Source organism: Electrophorus electricus, chromosome 4 (genome assembly GCF_013358815.1).
Source record: "Electrophorus electricus isolate fEleEle1 chromosome 4, fEleEle1.pri, whole genome shotgun sequence".
Taxonomy (NCBI): domain Eukaryota; kingdom Metazoa; phylum Chordata; class Actinopteri; order Gymnotiformes; family Gymnotidae; genus Electrophorus; species Electrophorus electricus.
The window spans coordinates 32046822-32072034 of record NC_049538.1 but is presented as its reverse complement, the minus strand read 5'-3'; the positions used below and the strand labels follow the sequence as shown (position 1 = coordinate 32072034).

Sequence of the window (25213 nt, the reverse complement as noted above, 5' to 3'; positions counted from 1 at the left end):
ATTGCACACTCTCACTCACAAACGGACGTGCACACTCACACATGCATACTTCCACCCATGAGGACACTACTATGGCAGCCTTCACCAGCACCTGTGACTCTAAGGTGAGATGTGCGTCCCAGCGTCGAGGGAAGGAGACGCGGTCCAACACAGATGCTGATGGGCGACCTCCGAGCCAGAGCATCAGTGACTGCAGTACTGTGCTGGAGAAGAGCCAGGAGTTCTTCCAGATCTGTGACACTGAAGGCAAAGGATTCATCACCCGCCGGGACATGCAAGTAAGATCTGACTTTCGCACATGGTTAGCAGGCAAAGTACAGTGGAGTTACAGTGATGCAAATATTAAAGTACTCTAATGTTACCAAATAATTCAAATGCAGATTGAAGACCCATGTGTTTGTGGAATATTTAAATGACCACTGATCCTGCACCTATGTTGACTAACTGAAACTCTAGTTTGGTATTGTTTATTGTACTTATTGTTGTCTGTGTGTTTTGCACTTTCTTGTACAGTATTGATCCCTGTATTTCTACAGTATTCTAGTTTATTGGTATCTTGGACTCTAACCTACTCTACTGGCTAGGATGTATTCTATGAGTAAATGACAAAGCACTTTTGTAAGTCGCTCTGGATTAGAGCATCTCCCAAATTCCATAAATGTGCATGTAAACAAATTCTCTGTCAGTACCAAATATTGAAGTGCTCTAATAGCATTGAATAAATCCTGCGATTATACTGTCTTCATTAATCACTCTGGGTTAGGATACTTGTTGGATGGATAACACTGATCACCTTGGCATCATTATTGTAACCATCCATAGTCAGGACTGACACACTCGTGACACCCTCTGGTCTCATATGACACTGGAGGTTTAAAATGAATTTCAAATAAAAATGAATGAGGAGACACCTTCACAAACTAATTTAAGTAAAAAGCATTGCTTTAGTTTTTAGTTATCAGGTGTTTCTACTTGCAGGATGCAGAAGCATAGTGTAGAGTTTTAGGAGAGTGGGAGGGGCAAGAGCGAGCGGGGGGGGGGGTGGAAGTCCGGCAGGCAGTTGTCTCAGATGGATCATTGTGCAGATCAGGTCTTCTCTTATTATTGTGCAGATCAGGTTTCCTATTAGATGTCCCTCCATTGAGGTGTTTCTCTTTGATGGTCCACTTGTGTGTTGTGCTCTGAAGAGTGCACTGCATTTGTAATCCCATGTTTATGGATATGCATTTATAATCATCTTTATTCATCATCTTTATTCAAGTTCATACAGTAATGCTCTCAAAACCATTTGGACACGTACAAGTCCCCCAATATAGCACCAATTTCCATTTCCTTTCTTTCTGTCTTAATGCATGTGTGTGAGTGTTGCTTTTGTGGAAACCACATGTTTGTCTCTACTGACCAAACATCCATCATCAAGTGACTCAGTTGTTTGACATTGGCTATTTTCATTCATTTGAATGATATTGTTCTCTTTACTGGTGTTTCCCATTAGTATGGGATTGTGGATGTATGAGTTTATTTTCTTAATGCTGAGGAGGTTACGAAGAAGAAAACAAGCCTAGTTATTTCAAATGGTCACTGTTATTACAGGAATACAGAGTGAATTTGAGGAGTTTCTGCTTCACACCAGTCAGTTCACAACAGGGCCAAAGTGTGAACAGTAAGCATATTTGAGGAAGACAGTAGAAGGGCCATGTCAGCCTGGTAAAGGCTGGGTACAGGGTCAGGCTAATGGCCCTCCCACAAAAAGACATCTGTGAAATGATGTTTGAGACATTTGGAGTTTTATGAGGCAGTTCTTCAATAGCCCCTCTCTGTAGACATTTCCTTAATTCCCAAACAGGATGTGGTGTTTGCTTTTTAGAACTAGGGCTGTCTGTCTGCTTTGTGTATTTTTAGGGCTGATCACTGAAATGTTAGCATTGTGTCATGGTTTCTTAGCAGTGAGCTGCACAGGTCATTGGCCTTTGCACAGCTGATGAAGGACCTCTGTTTTAAGGTCCTATTTCTCTGGAAACCTTGTGTACTACAATTCTAAATATCTCTACATCTTTTACTGCAGTGCACTGCAGTTTCTCATCTGGAATCTTTTGAATTTATGTATATGTAGGAATGTTGTTTGTTTATGTAAACAAACAATAGAGTCCCTGCTGCTTTTCAAATAATTTCTGAGTTCCTTACAGGAGTTTCTTTCTGCTCTAGATGTCTGTGTCCAGCCTGATCCTACACTTCCACTGCAGCAAACCCAAACATTTGTTTCACCACCTACTGCCGCATTGGGGGCGTCACTACAAACACAAGCCAGTTTCTGTCCACAACCAGCCCATCCCAAAGACTACTAAGAGCACATTTACCTGGCCAGCTAGTTAGACACATGTTAACATTATATGTAAAACTGACTTTCTAAAATGCCGAGTACATAATTAGAAAAATATTAAACAAATGTTAAAACTCACCAGGACCATCTTCTTAGAACATTGGTTCAGACATGATGTGTCCAGCGATCCTCGCTTCTCCTTTTCATATTGTTCTCTTCACTGGGTTTGCAGCACACTCCCATAATCCTCCACGCTCAACCCCTTCCTCTGTCCATATTAACGAATGAGAGGCCGAGAAAAAATCGTCTTTTCTTTGTAAATGTACCGTCGCAACAAATCCAGTAGCAGGGATGGTTGGGGAGGCCCACTGGTGCTGTACAACTGCAGGAAGTCCTTTTAAATATAGATCGCTATATTTAATACCCTGCTGTGTGGTGTTTGGGAGAGGGCTGACTGGTCCTGCGTGGTGTTTGGGAGAGGGCTGACTGGTCCTGCGTGGTGTTTGGGAGAGGGCTGACTGGTCCTGCGTGGTGTTTGGGAGAGGGCTGACTGGTCCTGTGTTTCAGAGGCTCCTTGGAGAGCTACCCCTGAGTGCAGAAGACTTGGAGAATGTATTTGATACTCTGGATGCTGATGGCAATGGCTACCTCACAGTGGAAGAGTTCTCCTCCGGCTTCAGTGGGTCTTTTATCCATCAGATTTGCCTTTTGCTATAAGTAGTTCTGTAATATCTCCTTGTGATATCTTGCCTGGGGTTAGTGAATGAGGCTCTGATGCCATGTTGGTTTGCTGTGCAGGTGAGTTCATGTTTGGAACGTCGGCTTCAGCAGCAGGTCTGGAGTCAGCTGTAGAGCCTGTCCCTGAGAGGTGTCCTCCTGAGATGCTGTACCAGAGCCAGTGGGAGGAGACTCTGAGTGGAGGTCGGGATGGAGAGGAGAAGCACTTCTGCATGCTGATGGAAAACCTGGGAGCCAGCAACATCTTTGAGGAGTGAGGGGAACTTCACTAGTATAGTATTAATAATAATACACGCTGCTGCTATCAACTATTTGAAAAACAACTTCTTTCTGTGCTTTTTAAAATTTATTTATTTTTTAAATGTCATTTTTGCTCGAACAGGGCCCCAGTCTTGCCCTGGAAAAAATCCTCACTGTGTGTGCCTGCTGTTTCCCCTAGACATGCACAGGGTTAAGGTTAGGATTAGAAATTAAGATTAGAGGTTCTATTAGAAAAAAAATACTGTTAGGGTTAGAGGTTCTATTAGAAAGATTAGGGTTAAGTTATCTTATAACTGTCTTTTATAAGGTTAAAATGGGTTATATGGGGTGGTAGTGGGGAAGGAAGTTGGCCTGGATGGACAGTCTAAAATATTTGTTTTCTAAAATAAAGGTCTTGATTTCAGTTCCCTCACTGAAGTTGCAGCATATGAAAGCTGTGGATAAAGTGGCCAGTTTAAATTTACACAAGATGTTTAGGATGACTGGGCACTGCTGTGTTAATGAACCCTGTGTGGGCATTTATGGCCCTGTGGATCAGTGATCTTGGAAAAGGGATCAAAAGGTTGTAATCCATAAGATGTGGATGCATTTCTTGTCCGTGTATAACAGTTCACTGTGTTTGTGGTTTTTGTGGTTTGCTCTGGCCCTGTAGCCCAGAAGAGGTGCACAGTCTCTGGGTGCAGCTCCACAGGGATGAACCCTGCCTCCTGGCCAACTTTGAAGAGTTTTTGGCCAGAGTGACTTTCCAGATCAAAGAGGCCAACCAGCAGAAGAGAGAGATGGAGAGTGCTCTGAAAAGGTTATTTCACTCTTTTTCCCCTCCCCCCCTCATAATTTTTTGACTGTATTTCTGCAGGTTTCAGTGACTAAGATGGGGTTCACACAGTGCTTATTTTAATCTTACCTTTCAACCATGATGCCTCATTCTGTCATCAAACAGTGGTGGCAGCATGATGGGCAGTCAGCTGTGATTTTAGCTAGCTAACATTACTGCGTTTCTAATTATAACCTAAAGAACATACTGGAGTGATAAAACAATAATCTTCTCCTGGGCCACACTAGTAAGATGTCAAGCCTTAATCTGCTAATGCAACAGGAACACCATGTCTGAAATAATGTAGTTACCATTTTTAATAGGACTATGACTGAATGATGAGTATATTCACACTAAAAAAAGGCATAATCTCGTATGGTTAATAGTCTAGTATGGTTAAAAGAACTCAGATGCCGTATTTAAATTTGCCAAAGACAAATGTTCTGTAGAAGGACACAGATTATAAGATTATAAACCTGTCATGCATTGTGGAAAGAGGGAGGTGACTGAACCCAAGGGTGCTTTCAAAACCATTACTTAATTTGCTTAATATGAACCAGATTGAAATTGTTCCCTTTGGTTTGTTTTCTATTTGCTGTGATTCGAGTTCATGCTGCACAAATTCACATGTCACAGAAAGCAGCTGCATTGGCAGAGGAGTGTAGAAGGGAGCTGAGCCAGAAACATGCCCCAAATGTTTGATCACATTCACTGCATTTATCTGACACTTTCATCCAAACGACTTATAATCATGGCTGAGTAAAACTTGTGCAACTGAGGGTTAAGGGTCTTTCTCATTGGCCCAAAAGTGGCAACTTGGCAGTGGTGGGACTTGATCTGGCAGCTTTCTGATTACTAGTTGAGTACCTTAACCACTGAGCTAACACCAGCCTCACGTCATCCTCTATCTGAGTCTTAATCTGTTTAGTTGCACTCCAAGCTATGCTACATAACAAAAATAGATTAACAATTAAAGCTACATCCAAGATTTTTACATCAACTGCTAAGTAATCTATAAATGACAATTAAATGGAGCTACCTGACAAAAAACACAATGTTTGTAAATAATTGGGTCTCAACAGCATCCAACTTTTTAAAAATGTTTTCCAATTACACGAAGCCATGCATGTTTTTCCATTTGGGATGCATGGCGCACTGGCAGGCACCCAGGGAATATAAAAGCTAGATGTGCTGCATGCAAAAATAATGAGCAAAACGCATTGAAAATAGTGGTGTCAGAACATGGAGCTTGGGCAGCAAAAAGCCAGCTGTGTGAAGCTCACCTGCAGTGCCTTTTGTCTGTCATCTTGCATACCCTCTTCACACACTGCTGTCTTAAGTTCTAAAAATAATCTCCACAGTAATTTTTTTTTTTTATCATATGAAACAACAAAACTACAAAAAAACTTTTCGTAAACACCTGCTATATGTGCATAAAGTTTAGCAGAGAATCTTTGTTATTCTCAGAGCAATGTGTTTGTGATCTTACAGCTCATAAAGGGAACATGGGTGTGTTACCCAAGCACACAGTAAAAATGCTTGAAATGTGTTATTGCTTTATAGCACAATGCTTTCGATAAAGATAAGTCATTACAGCAAATTCATTCACTCATACCTCATCCTTTTCAATGCCATCATTTCAGTCTGAGCCTGTACACTTATGATAAACAGGTTTTGAAAAGACTACCAAGTGTAGACAGCATTTACCTGGTGTTGTATGTGATGTCTGATTTCTCCCTTTTAGCTGAAATCGACTCACTGCTCTTGCTCTTCGCTCACTCTTTAGCTTAGCATTAGCCAAGTCTCTGTGCATAGTGGAATGCAAATGTTTGTTTTATCCCTAGTGTCGTATCAAAGTGCCGGTAATCTCTGGAGTGATGTTTACTGAGCAGTGGTCATGCAAGCCCTTTCGAAGCAGGGCACTTAGTGAGGTTGTCCAAACAGCTGCTTGGTTTTAGTGCTGAAAGGTTATTTCAGCTGGTTGCAGAGAGACCATCTTACACCCTTGGTAGGTTTTTGGTGTTTTAAGGTGCAAAATGTTAAGTTCAGGTTTGAGATCTCGCTTGGTTTTTGAGTTTGTTTCCCAGTGGTACTGCAGCCAGCTGAGTGTGTACTGTACTCTTACTGGCTGAGATGTGAGGGCCTGTGTAGGTGCCCTACCTGAGATTCATTTTTCTGATTTGGTAAGATTAGATTTAAATTCAGATTCTTTGTTTTATGACAGATACACAGCTGGTTTAATCATATGGTTATAAGTGTTTTAACTTCTCACTCTCTTGTGCATGCAGGAAGGCAGCCTCTCATGATGATGAAATCCAACGTCTCTACGAGGAAATGGAGCAACAGATCAACAATGAGAGAGACAGGATCCTCTTACAGGTTCTGGCCAGGTTTTGTAAATGTTCAAAATTTATTTTAGGACATTTGTTAGAAAGCATTTAAGAGCATATTGAGTAATCCTATGACTCGGGCATCCTATCTATGACTATTAGAATTAACACATTTTTAAAATTGCTTAATGAGGTAAAGACTAATTGAGATGATGCTGCATTTGTTATTCGTCTTGCAGGATTCAGAGCGATTTTTGACCCACAGTCTGGACCTGGAGCAGAGGCTTTCCAGCAAAGAGAGAGAGCTTGAACTGCTACTGAACAAACAGAAACGGGTTCGCATGTGCTCTATATCCTCACACCCCCTCAACCATTTACACCAGCTCAGAAGAAACTGTGTGTATGTGTGTGGGGGCATGATGGCATGTGTGTGAGTAAGATGGGGAAAAGATTGACCTGTTGGAGGTGCTGGGCCATATAATGAACAGGACAGGTCTTTTTTGGTTCTGTCTCTGAGGAACAGGACAAATCTCGTGGTCTGTGAGGACTGGTTCTGTCTTTGATTCAGGCTAATTGTTCTTTATTTAGAGAGGAAATGAAAAATGAACCGACTTATACCTGCACTCAGCTTTCATAAAATGTTTTTTTTCTTATTTGTGCCCTTTGTCAAGAAGTCAAAAATGGAACATATTTATTCATTTTATAGATTATTTATTTTATAGATTTATTTTTGTGAAAGGCTTGTTCATAATTAAAGGATGTCCAGCACTAAAGCTGTAGTCCTGTAGGAGAGGAAATAAATATCAGCTGCATTTTTACTTGCTAATGAAGAAATTAAAAGTATAAAGCTCAGTAGCAGGTGCTCCTGGCTGCTCACCCCTACTATCTCATAAATCCTTGTCTCTAAAGCCCTCGAACCCTAAACTGAAATATTCTTAAGACCTCTGCTACTCCCATATCCTTGTGCCCCTAAACCCTCATACAGTTACAGCATTTAGCAGGCACCTTTTATCCAGAGCAACTTACAAAAGTTCTTAGTTGTCTACTCAGAAATGTATACTTTAATACAAATATGTTAAAATCCAAAAATACCCTCAACTGAGATACTGACTGAAAGAGTAATTGCTGAAACCTCAATTAAGAGAGAGAATGCAGTGCTATAAAATATAAGACTGAGATGTTTGCAACACTGGGTGTCAGAACAAGAGAGTCTTGATGCTTCCATGAATCTTGAAAGCTGGTGGGTCAAGCCAGGCTGTACTTGAGATTGGGCTCTGACCATCGTCATCAGGTAGGAGTGCGCAGGTCCATGCTTGTAGGTTTTAAACCTGTTACGAGTGAAGTGGATGGAATAGTGACATGGGAAGACTTAGGAGGCATAGGAAGATGTGCCAGGAGAGAGCTGCAGTAGTCAAGTCTGAAATAAGCACGTGGTGGCAACGCTGAAGAGGAAAGTTGGAATTCTCCCAATATTGAGGGGAGAAACGACCGAGTCTGGTGTGTGACCTTAAATGCTGCAGTGTTTCATTAAAGCCAAACCCCAGTGACTCCTCCAGTGTGCTGCCTTTATTCCTCACATGGATCTCATTAGGGGTCAGTGCTCTGTCCCTCCACACAGGGACATCTTGCATGTTTTGTGATCCAATTTCACGGGTTTAAATTTAGCAGAAAAGATGTGCTTGACAGGACTGTACCAGCTTTCTTATCAAGGCCAGGACTACATTTGTTTACAGCTGGTTGTTAACTGAATGGGTGTTGGTACACACGCATTCTCCCTTAACCATTTGTCTGTCGTTTGTCTTAAAATTGACAAAGACTTTAAATTATAATAGGAAATAACAATTATATAACATGGTATTTCGGTATTTCTTCTATAGACAGCACTTGTGTGTATGCATGTGTTTGTGTATATGTGCGTGTGTATATGCGTGTGTGTGTTTGTGTGTATATGTGTGCGTGCGTGTGTGTCTGTCAGTTGGAGCAGCAGTGTCGTGAGCTGCACAGTGAGCAGAGGGAGACTGCGGTTGAGAATGTGAAGCTGAGGCAGTATAACGATGAGCTTTCCCACGATTTGGAGCACACCACTCAGGAGCTGAACCTCGCACAGGAGCACCTCCGAGTACTGCAGTCTGAGGCTTCACGCCTGGAGGAGGAGCGTGAGCTGTAAGGCTCCACCCCTTTAGGCTCTACCCATCTCTCAATTTATCTTTATATGCATAGAAAATGTATAATTATACTATGTAATGTAATTACAAATATATATCATATATATTCTAAATATCTTTGTATTATATGAATATAGTAATGTGGTTGTGTGATTATCTGACTGGGTTTGCTTTGTAGAGAGATGTACAGGGTTACTGAAGGTCTGCAGAGGGAGCGAGCAAGTCTACTTAAGCAGCTGGATTTACTGAGGCAAGGACACTCACAAACGCCGAACACAGTTGTCTCAGTATCATTACTGCCGTGCAGAGCTTCTGAAAGTGCTGTTTGGAATTGTGCTTCTGCCAGGGAAATGAACAAACATTTACGAGATGAGCGAGACATGTGCTGTCAAGTGAGTTTCTGAATGAGCTCCATGATGAATCATAATAGAAGTTAATGGCGTTGATGAAAGGCCTAAAACACGGAGCTCTGTTATTCCTTTTTGTTCCCTAGAAACCGAAGAACGCTGCCGTGAAACCCTTTTGCACACAGAGGTCTGGACCGATGGCTATGAAAGCATTTCGGAGGTAGGCCTCTATTTCTGGAGCTCTGCTGAACTGAGAAGGGCTTCTGTCTGATCAGATGTTGTCAGGATGAAGGTCACTCACTGTCAATCACTCGAGCTTGTTCCTAATGGCTGAAACGCTTCACTATTCCATACAACACCCATTTGTGCCTCATTGCACATTTTAACCATTTTAGCTTTTAGCCTTTACACATCACACTTCAAATTAATTTAGAACAGATTTTAAAATTTGTCTGCTGGTTTTTAAGTCATAATGGATTACTGCCTGCATACATTTTGGACAGAATATATTCCAAATGATTCTTTGAGATCAGGTGCTGCACAAACAGACCAGTGAAACCACCTGTATTTACCTGTTTATATTCAACCACCTGTTGCTAGTTTTAAAAAAAAAAGTAGTTAAAACATTATTTTGGTTAGCTTTCTTTTAGTTGATATTTTTATTATTTCTGCATATATTCAAACATTATTCATTTTGGAGTGGGGAGTGGGAGTGGGAGTGGGTAGGACTGTCAACGTGTGTGCGCGCGTGTGTGTGTGCGCGCGTGTGTGTGCGCGCGCGTGTGTGTGCGCGCGCGCGTGTGTGCGCGCGCGCGTGTGTGCGCGCGCGTGTGTGTGCGCGCGCGTGTGTGTGCGCGCGCGTGTGCGCGCGTGTGTGTGCGCGCGTGTGTGCGCGCGTGTGTGCGCGTGCGTGCGTGCGCGTCAGAGAGAGAGAAACAGTCCATCTATCTATCTATATCTCCATCTATCCATCTATCTATCTATCCATCTATCTATCTATCTATCTATCCATCTATCTATCTATCCATCTATCTATCTATCTATATATATATATATATATCTCTATCTATCTATATCTATATATATATATATATATATATATATCTCCATCTATCTATATATATATATCTCTATCTATATATATATATATATATATATATATATATATATATATATATATATATATATATATATATATATATATATATATATATATATATATAGAAAAATTTACATACACTCCCTGGCACCAAAAAAAAGGTCACACACTCTAATATTTCGTTGGACCGCCTGTAGCTTTGATTACGGCACGCATTTGCTGTGGCATCGTTTCCACAAGCTTCTGCAATATCATAACATTTATTTCTGTCCAGAGTTGCATTAATTTTTCCCCAAGATCTTGTATTGATAATGATGGGAGATTTGGACCACTGCACAAGTCTTCTTCAGCACATCCCAAAGATTCTCAATGGTGTTCAGGTCTGGACTCTGTGGTGGCCAATCCATATGTGAAAATGATGTCTCATACTCCCTGAACCACTTTTTCACAATTGGAGTCTGATGAATCCTGGCACTGCCCCCACAGGCTTGTACGGTAGGCACTAGGCATGATGGGTACATCACTTCAGCCGCCTCTCTTCTTACCCTGATGCGCCCATCACTCTGGAACAGGGTAAATCTGGACTCAGACCATTCTTCTTCCATTGCTCCAGAGTCCAGTCTTTATGCTCCCTAGCAAATTGAAGCTGTTTTTGCCAGTTACCCTCACTGACAAGTGTTTTTTTAAGGCTACACGGCTGTTTAGTCCCAATCCCTTGAGTTCCCTTCGCATTGTGCATGTGGAAATGCTCTTACTTTCACTATTAAACATCCCTGAGTTCTTCTACTGTTTTTCTACGATTTGATTTCACCACACGTTTAAGTGATCGCCGATCATGATCATTCAACATCTTTTCCACGACCACAGGATGCGTCTTTCAACAAGGTTGTTTAACAAATGAGAAGCTACTCACTGCACCAGTTAGGGTTAAATAACTTGTTGCCAGCTGAAACATAATCACCATGCAGTAATTATTCAATGGGAGGCTCTTACCTATTTGCTTAGTTAAATCCAGGTGGTGACCACTTTTTTGGCCAGGCAGTGTATATATGGGTTAGATGTTCTTCCCCCCCCCCCCCCCCCCCCCCCCTTTTTTTATAATTGTGACGCACTCTTGAGTTATGTTTTTAGGTACGAAATGTGCTATTTAAATAAATGAAAATTAAAGGATTCAAACTGCTAGACCTTTTATGTAATGCATGTTTAACCAGAGCCTGTGGTAAAAATTGATGGTTACTAATCATGCATTGAATAATTACATTTCGGCATAAGCACTTTCATGTTTTGTCCAGTGAGGATGAGGAGGAGGTGATGCTTCAATCTAAGAAGAAGAGTTCAGTGGCTGAAGAGGGCCACGTTTTGGCTCAGTGCCAGGAGGACCTGGCAGAGACCCCTCTCCCGCCCAGACAGCACCTCCCGAGGATCATCTCCATCGAGGAGGACCATCTGCCCCACTTGCTGCAGGAGGAGTACCAGGCCCAGCTGAGGCACTGGAGTGAGGAGGACGAAGAGCTGGAACAGGATATCTACCCCTGCTCTAGCACCCCAGTCCCACCATCCCGTCCTCCGGAGAGGAGGGACACACACACCCCCACCTCCCCCAGGGGGCAGCCTGTAGGCAAAGAGACTGCCCAGCCAGTGAGGAGCCAGTTTATCCTTCACCACTCTAGGACTGAATTTCCAGTATTGAATTAGTAATACTATTACTGGGGGCCCCAGTCTGAGTGTTGGATTTCTCCACTGCATTGCAGATACTCACACTCACACACTCTCACTCTCTCTCTCTCTCTCTCTCGAGGAGGAGATGTGCTCGAGACCAGACCGTCTCTTTAAGGTTGTTCTGGTGGGTAACTCCAGTGTTGGGAAGACCTCGCTGCTACACCGTTTCTGTGATGACTGTTTCTACCCAGGCACCTCAGCCACTGTTGGTCAGTTCCCTTCCCAGGGCTCTCCTCACACAGAGCAGGCATATGCCAACACTCCCATGCATCACTGCCGTGCAGTTCTCAACAGCTTCTGTCAAACATGCTGACTGCAGTAATACAGGGGAAACCAATGTGGTGTTTCTGTTTGACAACTGTGTTCTGTTAATTTGGTCTGTCTGCAGACACCATAGGGAAGCTGTTGAACAGTGTAGGGTGTTACCCACACACGGACTGGTAAACGGAGAGCTTATGCATTGCTCTGAAATGATTAGGGTGTTTGTTTCAGACACAGCAGTATGCTTAACTTTCAGAGTAGTTTTAAATATTGTGAAATGGTAACATGCTTGTAGGTACATGCTGGATTAGGATTATATATTTGGAAATATTACTGTGCTGCTAGAAAACTTGTGAACCATTTACAGTTTTTTGTATTTCTGCATACATTTGACCGGAAATATGATAAAATGCAAAACCACATAAAAATATTATTCTTTTTATAATTTGAGTAGAAATATCTGACATTAAATGCCTCAAACAGAGAAGACTCCTGAAAAAAGTTTTCAAAGCTCACCAGGCTGGAAAAGGTTAGAGTAATTTTTGAAGAGTTTAGCCCTGACCCTGATCCTGACTCTGACCCTAACCCTCCACCAATCCCCTGTAAGGCAAATGTTCTACAAATACACTGTTGGTGTCTTAAGGAGTGGTTATCCAGCAAAAATCACTTCAAGGGCATGACGATTAATATTACTGAAAGTCAAAAGGTACCCAGGGAAACATGAGGGACTCTGGAATTGACTGATGTCAGTGTTCACCATCAGGCACTGGACTTGAACAGTGCACATGACAGGATGGCAAGGATGAAGACACCACTCTCCAGAGATAACACAGCTGCCCATGTGAAGTTTGCTCAAGACCACATGGACTTACTGGAAGAATGTTCTGCAGACAGATGAAGTCAAAATAGAACTTTTCATTTCAACCAAAAGCATCTGCATTCCAACACAAGAAACTCATCCCCACTGTTAAACACAGGGTGTCAGTGTCATGGGGTGGGGTGGCTTTGTTGATTTATATGTATGTGTACACACAGGCAGCGCACTGCTCCGTTGTCAATCCACAGAGGTGGAAATGAATTGTGTTCTGGCTTTCTTGTGGACAACCGTTGTATTGCTCAGCAGCATTAATGGCTTTACCTTTTGTCCCTCTAGGTATTGACTACAGTGTAAAGACACTTACAGTGGACAACAGCCAGGTGGCGCTGCAGATGTGGGACACAGCAGGACAGGAGAGGTTGGCACAGTTCTCATTTTCTCCATATAAACATGAACACACACACACTAGATGTTCCTGACTGCATCACCATTGATGACCAGTAGTAAATTATTAGTTAGACGAAGATAATCACTGCAAACACGGATGTCCATGATTTGCTGTGGGTGATTCTGGGTGATTTCTTTGTTGTCCTGGCAGGTATCGGAGTATTACTAAGCAATTTTTCCGCAAGGCAGATGGAGTGGTGGTGATGTATGACATCACTAGTGAGCAGACGTTCACGGCAGTGAGGTCGTGGATGGCGAGCGTGCAGGTAACGTATGACATTACTAACGAGCGGGTCATTCTGGACATGAATCAGCAGTGGCTTGACAAAAGTGCCGAGTGACGGTGCTCTCACCATCCAGTGCCAATGTCACTCTTTCTCTGTGTCGCTCTCATCATCATCATCATCATCATCTAATTTGTTCTTCTAGGAAGGAGCAGGTGAGGACATTCCTGTCATGTTGCTGGGGAATAAGACTGATTTGGAGGGCCAGAGAGCGATCGAGTTCAGAGCAGCAGACAGATTAGCCAAGGTGAGTAAAGAGGAACATTGAACCAAGACTAAAGCACCAAAGGTCCATACAGCCACTAGCAGATGAGTTCCCACTGAATGAAAGGCTGTCTTTTATAGGCCAAAAGACAAAATTCTAAAAGTAACATTTTATAAAGAAAGTGGATTTTAAGTAATGATAATTTTATCTTTAGTGTTTCATTTACCATTGTCCTTTTCTCTGTTCCTTTAGTCTATTTAGTCCTTTAGTTTATTACGCTGATATTGTGGTTGCTTTTGTCACGTTTTAGATATGATAAAAGTTCTTGAATGGAACTGCAAGCAGTGATGGGGAAGGAGACCTGTGTGTGTGTAAGAGGGCCCACCATGATGTGTTTAAACCTTCTAAACCATTTGGTTGTTTTGCAGGACTCTCAGATGATGTTCTTTGAGTGCAGTGCTTTATCCGGACAGTACGTCACAGAAGCCATGGTCCACTTAGCCAGGTCTGAACCTGTATAGCACCACTGCTGGTGAAATCTCTCTCCTATGTGACATGGACTGCTCAGCAACAATCCTTTCATTTTTAATTTAAAAAAATCTGTACTAACATGCTATTGTTTAATAAAATGTGCAATGTAAGTAGAACTTTGGTTTATTAACATGGACAGAAGTAAGTATGATGGAACGTAAAACCTTTCGTTGGAGTCAGAAGTTGTTTAAGGTTTGTGCAATGCTAAACTGCTCACCAAGTCTTAACTTCTAGGGTTCTAAAAGAACAAGAGGACAGGGAGAAGGAGAAGACCGTCTCCTTGGCCGACAGCCCCTCAAAGAAGTCATGTTGCTAGCACCAGCACTGAGCCCGTATGCACGGTCACATCCTGTCCCCTGCTGAGTGGTGGCTAGCTCTCTGTCTGTCTCATGGTGATGTGCATTTTACCCAGTTTCTCTCTACACCAAGTAGTTTTACCACATGACACTTTTTAGATAAATCTCTGATTTTCAATGTTTTTAACTTAAAAATATGAATGTATAACTTGTGATCAGTGTTATGGCTAAGGTAGGAAGGGTTGACTTTTGCACTGTAAGGGTCTGGTGGATATGCTGTTCATGTTGCATATTAAATGAATATAGAGTCAAGATCCATCATGCTAAAGAAGGAGTAAAGCTGAATAGTGAATCTGGCAGAAAAACAATAAAAAGTTGCATGTTTTATAATGATAAAATTTTTAGGAATAATCCGTATTTGAGATTGAGATTGTTTACAGTGCAAATGTTTACATCATAGAAGCAAAATGTCTTCAAATCGAAGTTTATTTGGAGGTGTAGTGGAATTACTTGATGTTTGCTTTGGGGAAAAAATTATCTCCAAGAGTCATTATATTTTATTACAATGTCAGGGCAGTTTCTTCCCTGGGTTTCTTCAAGACATGAGTTTGAAAGGAATCTAGCAGAAGTTTATGAAGAAATGAATTTGTCCACCATTTGAATACTTGTAAATGTCCATTTTGGGACACAGGGTTTGTGTATTGTGTTTAATTATATTATCTGTCTGATATGGTTGATATCAGTGTTAACACTGCCACGTCTCACTAGAAGCTCACAGCTGTTCACATTCTCACTGGACCACAGACATTCATTTACTTTACCAGAATTTGTTTGGCCCTCTGTGTCTGTCTAGGATAAATGTAGGTGCCCACTACTTTGTGGGAGAGGAGAGCTTCTTCTTCAAAGCATCAAATGAGAGGCCTTGAAACAAATCACTCATTGGAGTCCATATCACAGGGCTCAAGTCATTGTGGTTGTTATTACTGTTGATATTCTTTACCACACCATCTTGAACACGGTGCCTGCATGTATGATCATTGATCATTGTCCTGTCACTCTGAACTATATGAACACTAACAGGCTCTCGCTACAGATCCAGCCAGTCTGCGTTCACTGTGCTGTAGTGGCTGTGATCAAGCACATGTCTGATTACTGTATATGTGGTTGATATTGTGCTGCAGTGCTCCAGTGCTGTACAGTGCACATGCTGCAGTGCTCCAGTGCTGTACAGTGCACATGCTCCAGTGCTGTACAGTGCAGGTTCTGTAAATGTTGGTGTGTTCACTGCTTGAACATAGAGCTTGTGAACTGTGGTTTTCCTAATCAAGTGGGTCAGGATGTGCAAGTGTAGGCCCACAGGAAGCCAGTCTTATCACAAATTTTGTTGTTGTTGTTGTTGTTAGTTTTGAAGGAATTGAAATAAAGATAATCTGTTTACATGAAATTGTTCAGTGATGTAAAAATACTTGCTGAATTTCAATGGATTTTAGCTCTGTGCAGAAAAAGATATACATAGAATTGATAAATATGGTAATTTGGGCCATACACACAAAAATAAACCAGTCCAAAAAGGCTCGTATCACCAGAGGTATAATACTTTACAACCAAGGTTCTCATTTGGAAAATATTAGTTTTTTCTTTGTGAGATTTGTAATGGGCAGCTTGACTATATACATTCATTATTGCTACAATAACAACAAAAAGAATTTATTTCCTTTCAAGTTACCATCAGCAAAACCAGGTTACACCAGAATACATTGAGAACAACTGTATAACTGCCACCTAGTGGTCAAAGCAAGATTTTAAACAGCAACATTTTAAAAGGCTTTTTTAGTTTCAGTCCCATAGTATCATACTGCATAATCCTGGGTCTTGTCTGCTCAATCCAGCATTTTCTCTTTATTAGCACATTAATACCATTACTGCAGACTCAGGTATGTTGGCTTTTGGGTTCCTCAGCCTTACAACATGGTCCAGAATGTTTCGAATGTTTAACTGAGCGCTTCTGTAGTCACATATAAAACCTGATCTTCACTGACAATGTACTAATGGGCACATTCTGGTCCTTTTTACTTTACATATACTGTTACTACAGTACAATCAATATTTAATAGACATTCCCAAAGTACCTTTCTAATAATTCATGTTATGTTACATCTATAAATACCTTTAAATATGATTTAATGATTCAAACATAAGACCTTTTATGGCATTAACAACGGGAAAATACTTATGCCTTTTCACATTTAAAGAATCAATGAGGATGTTACCAAATGTACATCCGTGTTATCTAAACATGCACGTCGTCTTCCTACACCATCAGAATTACTCTCCAAGTTACAGTGAACGCTCCACAGAGAACAAGGTGATGAACGGTCTAGATGTTTAAAGAGTTAACTGCACAGACCTGCCGGCGAAGTCCTTGGTTGAGAAATGTTGCTTTAAATTCTGCTGAGGCTACGTCCAGCTGCCGTGTTCTACCTGCAGTTTCCCTTCAGGTGGATGTCAATAAACAGGTACAAGTAGTACAAATACTAAATGTGATCAGTAAGATACAGGTGTGTCACTGTGATGTTTTTGGGTTGTAGCAGGACAGTAAGCTGTTCACCTTGGTGATGACTCCGGTAAGAGCAAAGATGTGGAGCAGCAACTTCAGATTCGTCCTACACACTCAGCACTGCGCTGTGTTCCTTTGCCCTGTCTACCCCTGTTACTTAATGTAGGTGGATATGTGACAATTTCTATTTTAACAAAAGTCTTCAATTACTGAATGATAACTCTTTCACTCCCACAACATATTGTAAGTTGCTCAAAAAATATGAACCGAACACACAAAAACATCTAACAAATGTACTGTCACTATTCATAACCTATGTAAAGATGCAAAATTATATTTCAGTGAATTTCTTCATAATTTTCTTGAACAGCTGTATGAGAAAGAAACCATATAACTTAAATATTCAGGACTGGGCTTTATGCCACTGAATTTAATATCTAATTTTGTTAAACTACCCTGCAATAGTGCATTAAATGGTCAAATATGTGCTAAATTACTGGGTGAATTTACATCAAACTAGAATGAAAAGGTCTAGCTCCTCAGTGTCTCTGAATTTAGTCTCAAACCAAAACCAAATGAACCAATGTATTCCACCAGCTCTCCTTTTCAAAAGTAGAGAAACTTCAGACTAGCTCTGCATATTCATAAGAACAGTGACATTGAGTTTCTAATGCAGCACATTCAAAGCTGCCATCTGATCAGCATCAGACATGGTGGAATAGTTCAAGCTATTACTGCTCTCTGCTCCACGACGTTGGTACATCTCAGAGTGCTGAGTGCTGCCTGCATCAGGGGCTGCTGCTGGGACGATAGTGTCCCCTTCTCTGCTGTTACAGTGGTGGGGCCACTGCCGCACCGATGCTCTCTCGCCCCCTGCTGGCTGCTTAGCGCATTTTATAGTCGTGAGCGATGGCAGCCTCACACAGCTGACCTTTAAACTCCAGCTCAAAAGTGAAATCCAGATCACGCTGGAGGGGGAGAGAGAGATGGGGAGGGAGTGAAGGAGGAAGAGACAGGTAGAGGTTAATATTGGAGTAATGGTGTAATTGGCATTAAAGGTGCTGTTAGTGCAGTAGTCTCTCACTGTGTTCTTCTCATTGGGCCTCATGGTGATGCTCCCCACGATCTCCTCCCCCCTCTTCACGGTCAGGTACTCCTCCAGGTAAAAGACCGTCTGCTTCCAGTGAGTGAAGGGGGCATCAGGAGCTTGGAATATGTGAAAGAATCAAATTTCAACAAGGGGTGTGTACATCTGCATGCATGCTTGCAAGTGTGTGTGTGTGTGTGTGTGTTTGGGAGTGAATGATTATGTCTGCCCTGGTGGTCTTTGCCAATATTGCACAGCTTGCGCTGAGAGAGGGACAGGAGGGCGAGGGGAGGAGAAGAGGCTAACACACCCGCTGACCAAGCTGACCAAAGGTCAGAAGAACTTCATTGTGTTCTGAGATCAGAGTGCTGCTCTGAGTGTTTCGAGCATCACAGCTATATGAAGAGGACACACTGGAAGATGCGCACATGTCGTAGTCACAGGAAAACAGCAGAAATGAGTGGAACAAAACTGATCCCATGGAATAACGACAAAAAATGTCTTGTCCTAGATGCCAGAGTAGGAATGGAAATACAAATGGCCATTTTATAGAATTGCCCTTAGAGGAAAAACAGATGTCTGTGGTTACAAGCTATTAAATGAACACGTTTATTTGCCTTACATTAGTTGTTTGCCTGAAATAATATTTAGAATCAAAGAAGTGATATTTGTACATAAATCTAAATTATAGCAGCTGTAGTTCTACTAATTTACATTATTCTGACATGCATTAAAGAATGCAAAAGTTTATACCAGCCATGCAAATGCAGTACACTGTCAGTATATAGTTGGATTGGCTAATAAAAGCCTTGAATAGGCAAACCATCAGACACAACTCAGACACTATCAGACATGAGGAAGAAGCTGACAACCCCCGACTTCAATCAGTTCAGGATCTGTGAGTGTAGTAATGTCACGGTTAGTCCCAGCTTCCGTGTTCCGTGTTTTCCTGTCTTGTGTGTTTTAGTTCCATGCAGTAGTTTTGTTTTCTCCGCCCCTCGTTTGACTGCTCACACCTGTCTGTCGTTTCTACCTTGTTAAGTTCATGTATTTAAACCCTGTTGTGTTCCTGCTGTCTTTGCTGTTCATTGCATGTTTATTCGAATTTGGACTAATCATGACAAGTTAGTGAGTGTAGTTAATAAGTATAGTTAGTGTAATTTAGCTAGATGTGCAGGGTTCACTACCATGAACTCGGAAGCAGCAGAAACTGATCTGTGGAGATGGCTAGCATGACCCTCCAGACCACACAGACAAATACTGCACATACACACAGATGTGCAGAGTCAAAATGTTACAACTAATCCAAACCCTCGTTTGAAAGGTTATGATTAACCTCTAAGTGTAGTCAAAAGGTCAGGATTAACCCAAACCCTATCTCTAATGTAAAGGTTTGGATTAACCCTATCCCTAGTCAAAAGGGTAGGATTAATCCTAGTTCAGAAGATTTGGATTAACCCTAACCCTAGTCAAAAGGGTAGGATTAACCTTAACCCTAACCCTAGTTCAAAAGATTTGGATTAACCCTAGCCTTAGACAAAAGGGTAGGATTAACCCTAACCCTAGTTCAAAAGATTTGGATTAACCCTAGCCTTAGACAAAAGGGTAGGATTAACCCTAACCCTAGTTCAGAAGGTTTGGATGAACCCTAACCCTAGACAAAAGGGTAGGATTAACCCTAACCCTAGTTCAGAAGGTTTGGATTAACCCTAACCCTAGACAAAAGGGTAGGATTAACCCTAACCCTAGTTCAGAAGGTTTGGATTAACCCTAACCTTAGACAGAAGGGTAGGATTAACCCTAACCCTAGTTCAGAAGGTTTGGATTAACCCTAACCCTAGACAAAAGGTTATGGTCTTAAAGTTAAGAAGCTGTACCCAGGTTTCCATCTCTAATACATGGAAGTCAAAGGTTTTAGAGAAGCAAAACTATAAAAGAAATTGGAGCGAATGTTTCTACCATTTCCACTGTCAGACATCCACAAACATAAGGGTCTGCAATCCAGAAAGTCACCAAGCATTTGAACCCTGTAGCATGTGGCAAATGGAGAGGCAAAAAACCCTGGCCACTGCAGCAAAGAGGAGAGAAGGCCTGGGGGGGTGCATCAACATCACAAACCATGGTGCCAACTGCCATCACGTACCAGGAAACAGGCACCCTCACTGATCACTCAAGCTAGAGAAGTAAACTTTAATTAAGGCTGATCTGAAGCTCACAAAATACTTGTGAAGACTGAAAGACAAGCATCTTCTGAAAGACCTGGATCAAGTCTACATTTTACAGTCATTTATTTAGATTTTAAGTGTATATTGTTTATTAATTCTAATATTTAGGTTCAGAAAGATGGTGATCATTTGGAAAACAAAGCAGGAGTTGTGCTGCTGTAAATCTTCAAGGCACAGCCGTTGTTTCACTTTACATCAGATTGCCAGTAAACATGCAGTAATGTAGCAGTACCACAAGATGGCAGTTGCCATTCATAAAACATTATACACTCCTGAATTCTTTAAATCAGTTCTCCACAAGATGAATTAAAGGGATCTTTTTCAGTAAATCCTCAATGTACCTAAGAGTCTTTCTCTCATGGTATGACAGTACCAGCCATCTGGAAGAGTAATGGCTGCTCATGCCATCGCCAGTAGACACTACACCTGATGCCATCTTCTCCAGTAAACACTACACCTGCTGCCATCTTCTCCAGTAGACACTACACCTGCTGCCATCTTCTCCAGTAAACACTACGCCTGCTGCCATCTTCTCCAGTAAACACTATACCTGATGCTATCCTCTCCAGTAGACACTACACTTGTTGCTGTCTTTTTAAACATATAGCCATGCAACACTGCTTGCCTGGGGCATGCACTTAGAGGAAACCCTGATGGATGAACCTTAACCAGCCATCTGCCCTGAATGGAGCCAGTGAACAGGATTAAGAGGTGCTCATCTGCAATACACAGAACTAAACACAAGTCAGTGTGATGTACATTGAGGCCCTATGGACAGACCATCTCAGGACACGTCAGACTGCAGTACAACACCTGTGGAGAAGCCGGTCTTCTTATGACACTTGGTGAACTCGATGTTGAAGTAGGTGACAAGTGCATGGACATAGTCATTCTTCTGGATTTGCAGACAGAAGGCTGATGTGAAGGACAAATCCTCCGGCTTCACCGTGTAGATGTCAACTTCCTGAACAAATAACAGGTCCTCCATTAACACACACATGCACACACAGGCGTGCTCTCTGCTCTCTGGCTTTTACAATCCTACCCTAGTAAGGTAGTGATGCCCTAACCTGCTCTCAGAGTGCACCCTAGGTATGTGGGCCCACATGTTTGAGAGAGACATCACTAAGCTGCAGTGCACAGAGACAGTAATCATCTCTCCCTCTCACAGAAGCGACTCTTGTTCCATCACTCACTCGTTTTCCTGCTGTCATACTCTCTCCTGTTGTACTCTCTCTCTCTCTCTCTCTCTCTCTCTCTCCTGTCATACTCTCTCTCTCTCTCTCTCCTGTCATACTCTCTCTCTCTCTCTCTCTCTCTCTCTCTCTCCTGTCGTACTCTCTCTCTCTCTCTCCTGTCGTACTCTCTCTCTCTCTCTCTCTCTCTCTCCTGTCGTACTCTCTCTCTCTCTCTCCTGTCGTACTCTCTCTCTCTCTCTCTCTCCTGTCATACTCTCTCTCTCTCTCTCTCTCCTGTCGTACTCTCTCTCTCTCTCTCTCTCTCTCTCTCTCCTGTCGTACTCTCTCTCTCTCTCTCTCTCCTGTCGTACTCTCTCTCTCTCTCTCTCTCTCTCTCCTGTCGTACACTCTCTCTCTCTCTCTCTCCTGTCGTACTCTCTCTCTCTCTCTCTCCTGTCGTACTCTCTCTCTCCTGTCGTACTCTCTCTCTCTCTCTCTCTCCTGTCGCACTCTCTCTCTCTCTCTCTCCTGTCATACTCTCTCTCTCTCTCTCTCTCTCTCTCCTGTCGTACTCTCTCTCTCTCTCTCTCCTGTCATACTCTCTCTCTCTCTCTCTCCTGTCGTACTCTCTCTCTCTCTCTCGTCGTACTCTCTCTCTCTCTCTCTCCTGTCATACTCTCTCTCTCTCTCTCCTGTCGTACTCTCTCTCTCTCTCTCTCTCCTGTCGTACTCTCTCTCTCGCTCTCTCTCTCCTGTCGTACTCTCTCTCTCTCTCCTGTCGTACTCTCTCTCTCTCTCTCTCTCTGCTGTCGTACTCTCTCTCTCTCTCTCTCTCGTCTCTCCTCTCTCTCTCTCGCTCTCTCTCTCTCCTGTCGTACTCTCTCTCTCTCTCTCTCCTGTCGTACTTTCTCTCTCTCTCTCCTGTCATACTCTCTCTCTCTCTCTCCTGTCGTACTCTCTCTCTCTCTCGTCGTACTCTCTCTCTCTCTCCTGTCGTACTCTCTCTCTCTATCTCCTGTCATACTCTCTCTCTCTCTCTCTCTCTCTCCTGTCGTACTCTCTCTCTCTCTCTCTCTCTCACTCTCCTGTCGTACTCTCTCTCTCTCTCTCTCCTGTCGTACTCTCTCTCTCTCTCCTGTCTTACTCTCTCTCTCTATCTCCTGTCATACTCTCTCTCTCTCTCTCTCCTGTCTTACTCTCTCTCTCTCTCTCTCTCTCTCTCTCTCTCCTGTCGTACTCCCTCGCTCTGCCATTGTCAGTCTTTCCTGCTAGTTATACGTTAGGTCAATGGAGTCTCAGTGCTTATGGCACTGGACTGTTAATCAGAAGGTTGCTGGTTCAAGTCCCACCACTGCCATCTTGCCACTGTTGGTCCCCTGAGCAAGACCCTTAACCCTCAATGACTCAAGTTGTATTCAGTCGTAATTGTAAGTTGCTTTGGATAAACGTGTCAGCTAAATGCCTTAAATGTAAACACATTATAAACCAAAGAAAGTGAAATTTATTACTGTGAAAATAATCTTTATTGTAATAAATGATTGTCTCTGTGTATATGACAGAGATGGCAGGGTTAGAGATGTATAATGTTTAAAACTGTATATAAAAAGTATAAATTTTAGACATAAAAGGTCAGTTTACTCAAAAACTGATATTCACAGAAACATCAACAAGTCCATTCAGTGCTTCCTCCTTGGCCGTCTTACGTTTATAGGATGCACAGGGGAGTCCTGGGAAGAGGTGTGGCTACAACACTCTTCACAGAGGAAGGTCATTGGAGTCTAGTCCAGACTTGGGAATTGACATTCACACAACTATCCAGAGAACAAGGTCAACACAACACATTCACATGCAATACCACCCACTTATATTTGTTTACAATGTTCTTCAGTCATATCAGAATCATACCAATCACAGAATAAATATAAAGGGGACCAATTAATTTTAAAATAAGTAGAAAATGTCATATATATGTACTCTCTCCAATTTCACCACTTCTCTGAATCCATGCCTGCAAACTCTGAGTCTCAGGACCGCCTTCATGCATGCAAATGAACCTGACCAAGCCAATCATCATCTCGCTCATTATCCACCACTCCACTGTGAAATGGATCATTATAACAGCTACGCTTCATTAGTCAGATAATGACCAGTCAAACCACTATGCTGCACATCCTTCACAGCAGCTCAAGTTTTATTATCTACTAAGAACATACAGACACATGATGTCTTCAGGAACTTAACTGGGGCAAGGATAACATTAACACACAATCACACACACACACTAGGATAAGTTGAGTATAGTGCTTACTTTGAGGAGACGTGCATGCACAAAATCACATACACACACGAACACACACATACTAGGATAAAGTGTAAAGTGAGTATAGAACGTACTTTGAGGAGACAGGAGTTCGTCACCACCTGCTTTGGGTCCACGATGTCAACAAGAGGCTCTGTCAGTGCTACATTCCTGATGCAGGTCATATCAAAGCCATACACATTCTCCCACCCTGTAAACACACACACACACACACAGAGAGAGAGAGACAGAGAGAGATCTTACTTCATATTGGAAAACACTTTATTTTGCTGCTATTTTATTTGTCCTTCCTTCCTTATTATTCCAGTTACTGGAAGACAGAATCTAAAACTGCATGAAACTTCAACTCTCTTAAATTATTTGTTCACTTCACCGCATGATCAAATTCCCCTTAAAATTACTCCACTGTTAATGTTATTTATAGATCATAGCACTGAGGAGAGAGAGAGCTGCAAATAAACAACACATTTAAGCTTCTCATCTTTTTAAGATTTTCAGTCACCCAAAAATGGTTACTGAAAAAAACTAATAAAGGGAAAGAGGAGGCTATACAGGGGTGGGGCTATGTGGGAGTGGGAGGAGTTGTGGGGTGGGTGGGAGGAGTTATGGGGCAGGGTAAGTGGGAGGGGTTGTGGGGCAAGGCGGGTGGGAGGAAAGAAGATAAAAGTGGGATATAGATAAGTATAGCTGTATAAGTATAGATGAAGAGAAGCCCTTCAACCTCCTGTAAAAGCCTATACCATTAATCCCAGTATGCCTGAATATATACGTGTGTGTACACACACACACACACACACACACACACACACACACACACATATACATATATATATATTTATTTATTTATACACACACACACACAAAGTATATATATATACACACAAAGTATATATATGTTCATTGTACATATGGGTGTACATAGACACACACAAAAAGGAGAAGGTTTTTCAGTGCACTGTGTTCACTGTAATACAGCAATACTCATCATAACTAAGTAATGTGCATCATAACCCAGTAATACTCATCATAACCCAGTAATGCCGTCATAACCCAGTAATACTCATCATAACCCAGTAATACCCATCATAACCCAGTAATGCCATCATAACCCAACAATGCCATCATAACTCAGTAATGCCTATCATAACCCAGTTATGCCGTCATAACCCAGTAATACTCGTCATAACCCAGTAATACTCATCATAACCCAGT

General features: G+C 42.0%; 2 protein-coding genes across 3 annotated transcripts in view; one reads left to right on the top strand and one right to left on the bottom strand.

The window, feature by feature from the left end:
- Positions 1 to 71: 71 nt before the first annotated feature.
- Positions 72 to 15969, top strand: cracr2aa (calcium release activated channel regulator 2Aa). Its single transcript, XM_035525561.1, has 17 exons — positions 72 to 278; positions 2888 to 2999; positions 3119 to 3311; positions 3972 to 4118; positions 6422 to 6512; positions 6703 to 6798; positions 8439 to 8626; positions 8807 to 8878; positions 8975 to 9020; positions 9122 to 9195; positions 11367 to 11712; positions 11873 to 12002; positions 13208 to 13289; positions 13470 to 13584; positions 13748 to 13849; positions 14236 to 14312; positions 14573 to 15969. The coding sequence occupies exons 1-17, from the start codon at positions 72 to 74 to the stop codon at positions 14652 to 14654; spliced, it is 2160 nt and encodes a 719-aa protein (XP_035381454.1). The 3' UTR covers positions 14655 to 15969.
- Positions 15970 to 16208: 239 nt separating this feature from the next.
- LOC113587192 (protein arginine N-methyltransferase 8-B) overlaps positions 16209 to 25213 on the bottom strand; it is an 18095-nt gene continuing 9090 nt past the window's right edge. For both annotated transcript variants that reach the window (XM_027025750.2, XM_027025749.2), the window contains exons 7-10: positions 24076 to 24191; positions 21317 to 21467; positions 18276 to 18397; positions 16209 to 18159 (exon numbers count right to left, since the gene is read on the bottom strand). In XM_027025750.2, the coding sequence (XP_026881551.2) occupies positions 18076 to 18159; positions 18276 to 18397; positions 21317 to 21467; positions 24076 to 24191 (473 nt within the window). In that variant the 3' untranslated portion in view covers positions 16209 to 18075. The remainder of the gene's footprint in view (positions 18160 to 18275; positions 18398 to 21316; positions 21468 to 24075; positions 24192 to 25213) is intronic.

Coding starts and splice junctions, on each gene's coding strand:
- cracr2aa (XM_035525561.1), top strand. CDS start 72: ATGGCAGCCTTCACCAGCACCTGTGACTCTAAGGTGAGATGTGCGTCC. Junction 3,312..3,971: donor GCCAGCAACATCTTTGAGGA/GTGAGGGGAACT, acceptor CTGGCCCTGTAG/CCCAGAAGAGGTGCACAGTC. Junction 9,196..11,366: donor GCTATGAAAGCATTTCGGAG/GTAGGCCTCTAT, acceptor TGTTTTGTCCAG/TGAGGATGAGGAGGAGGTGA.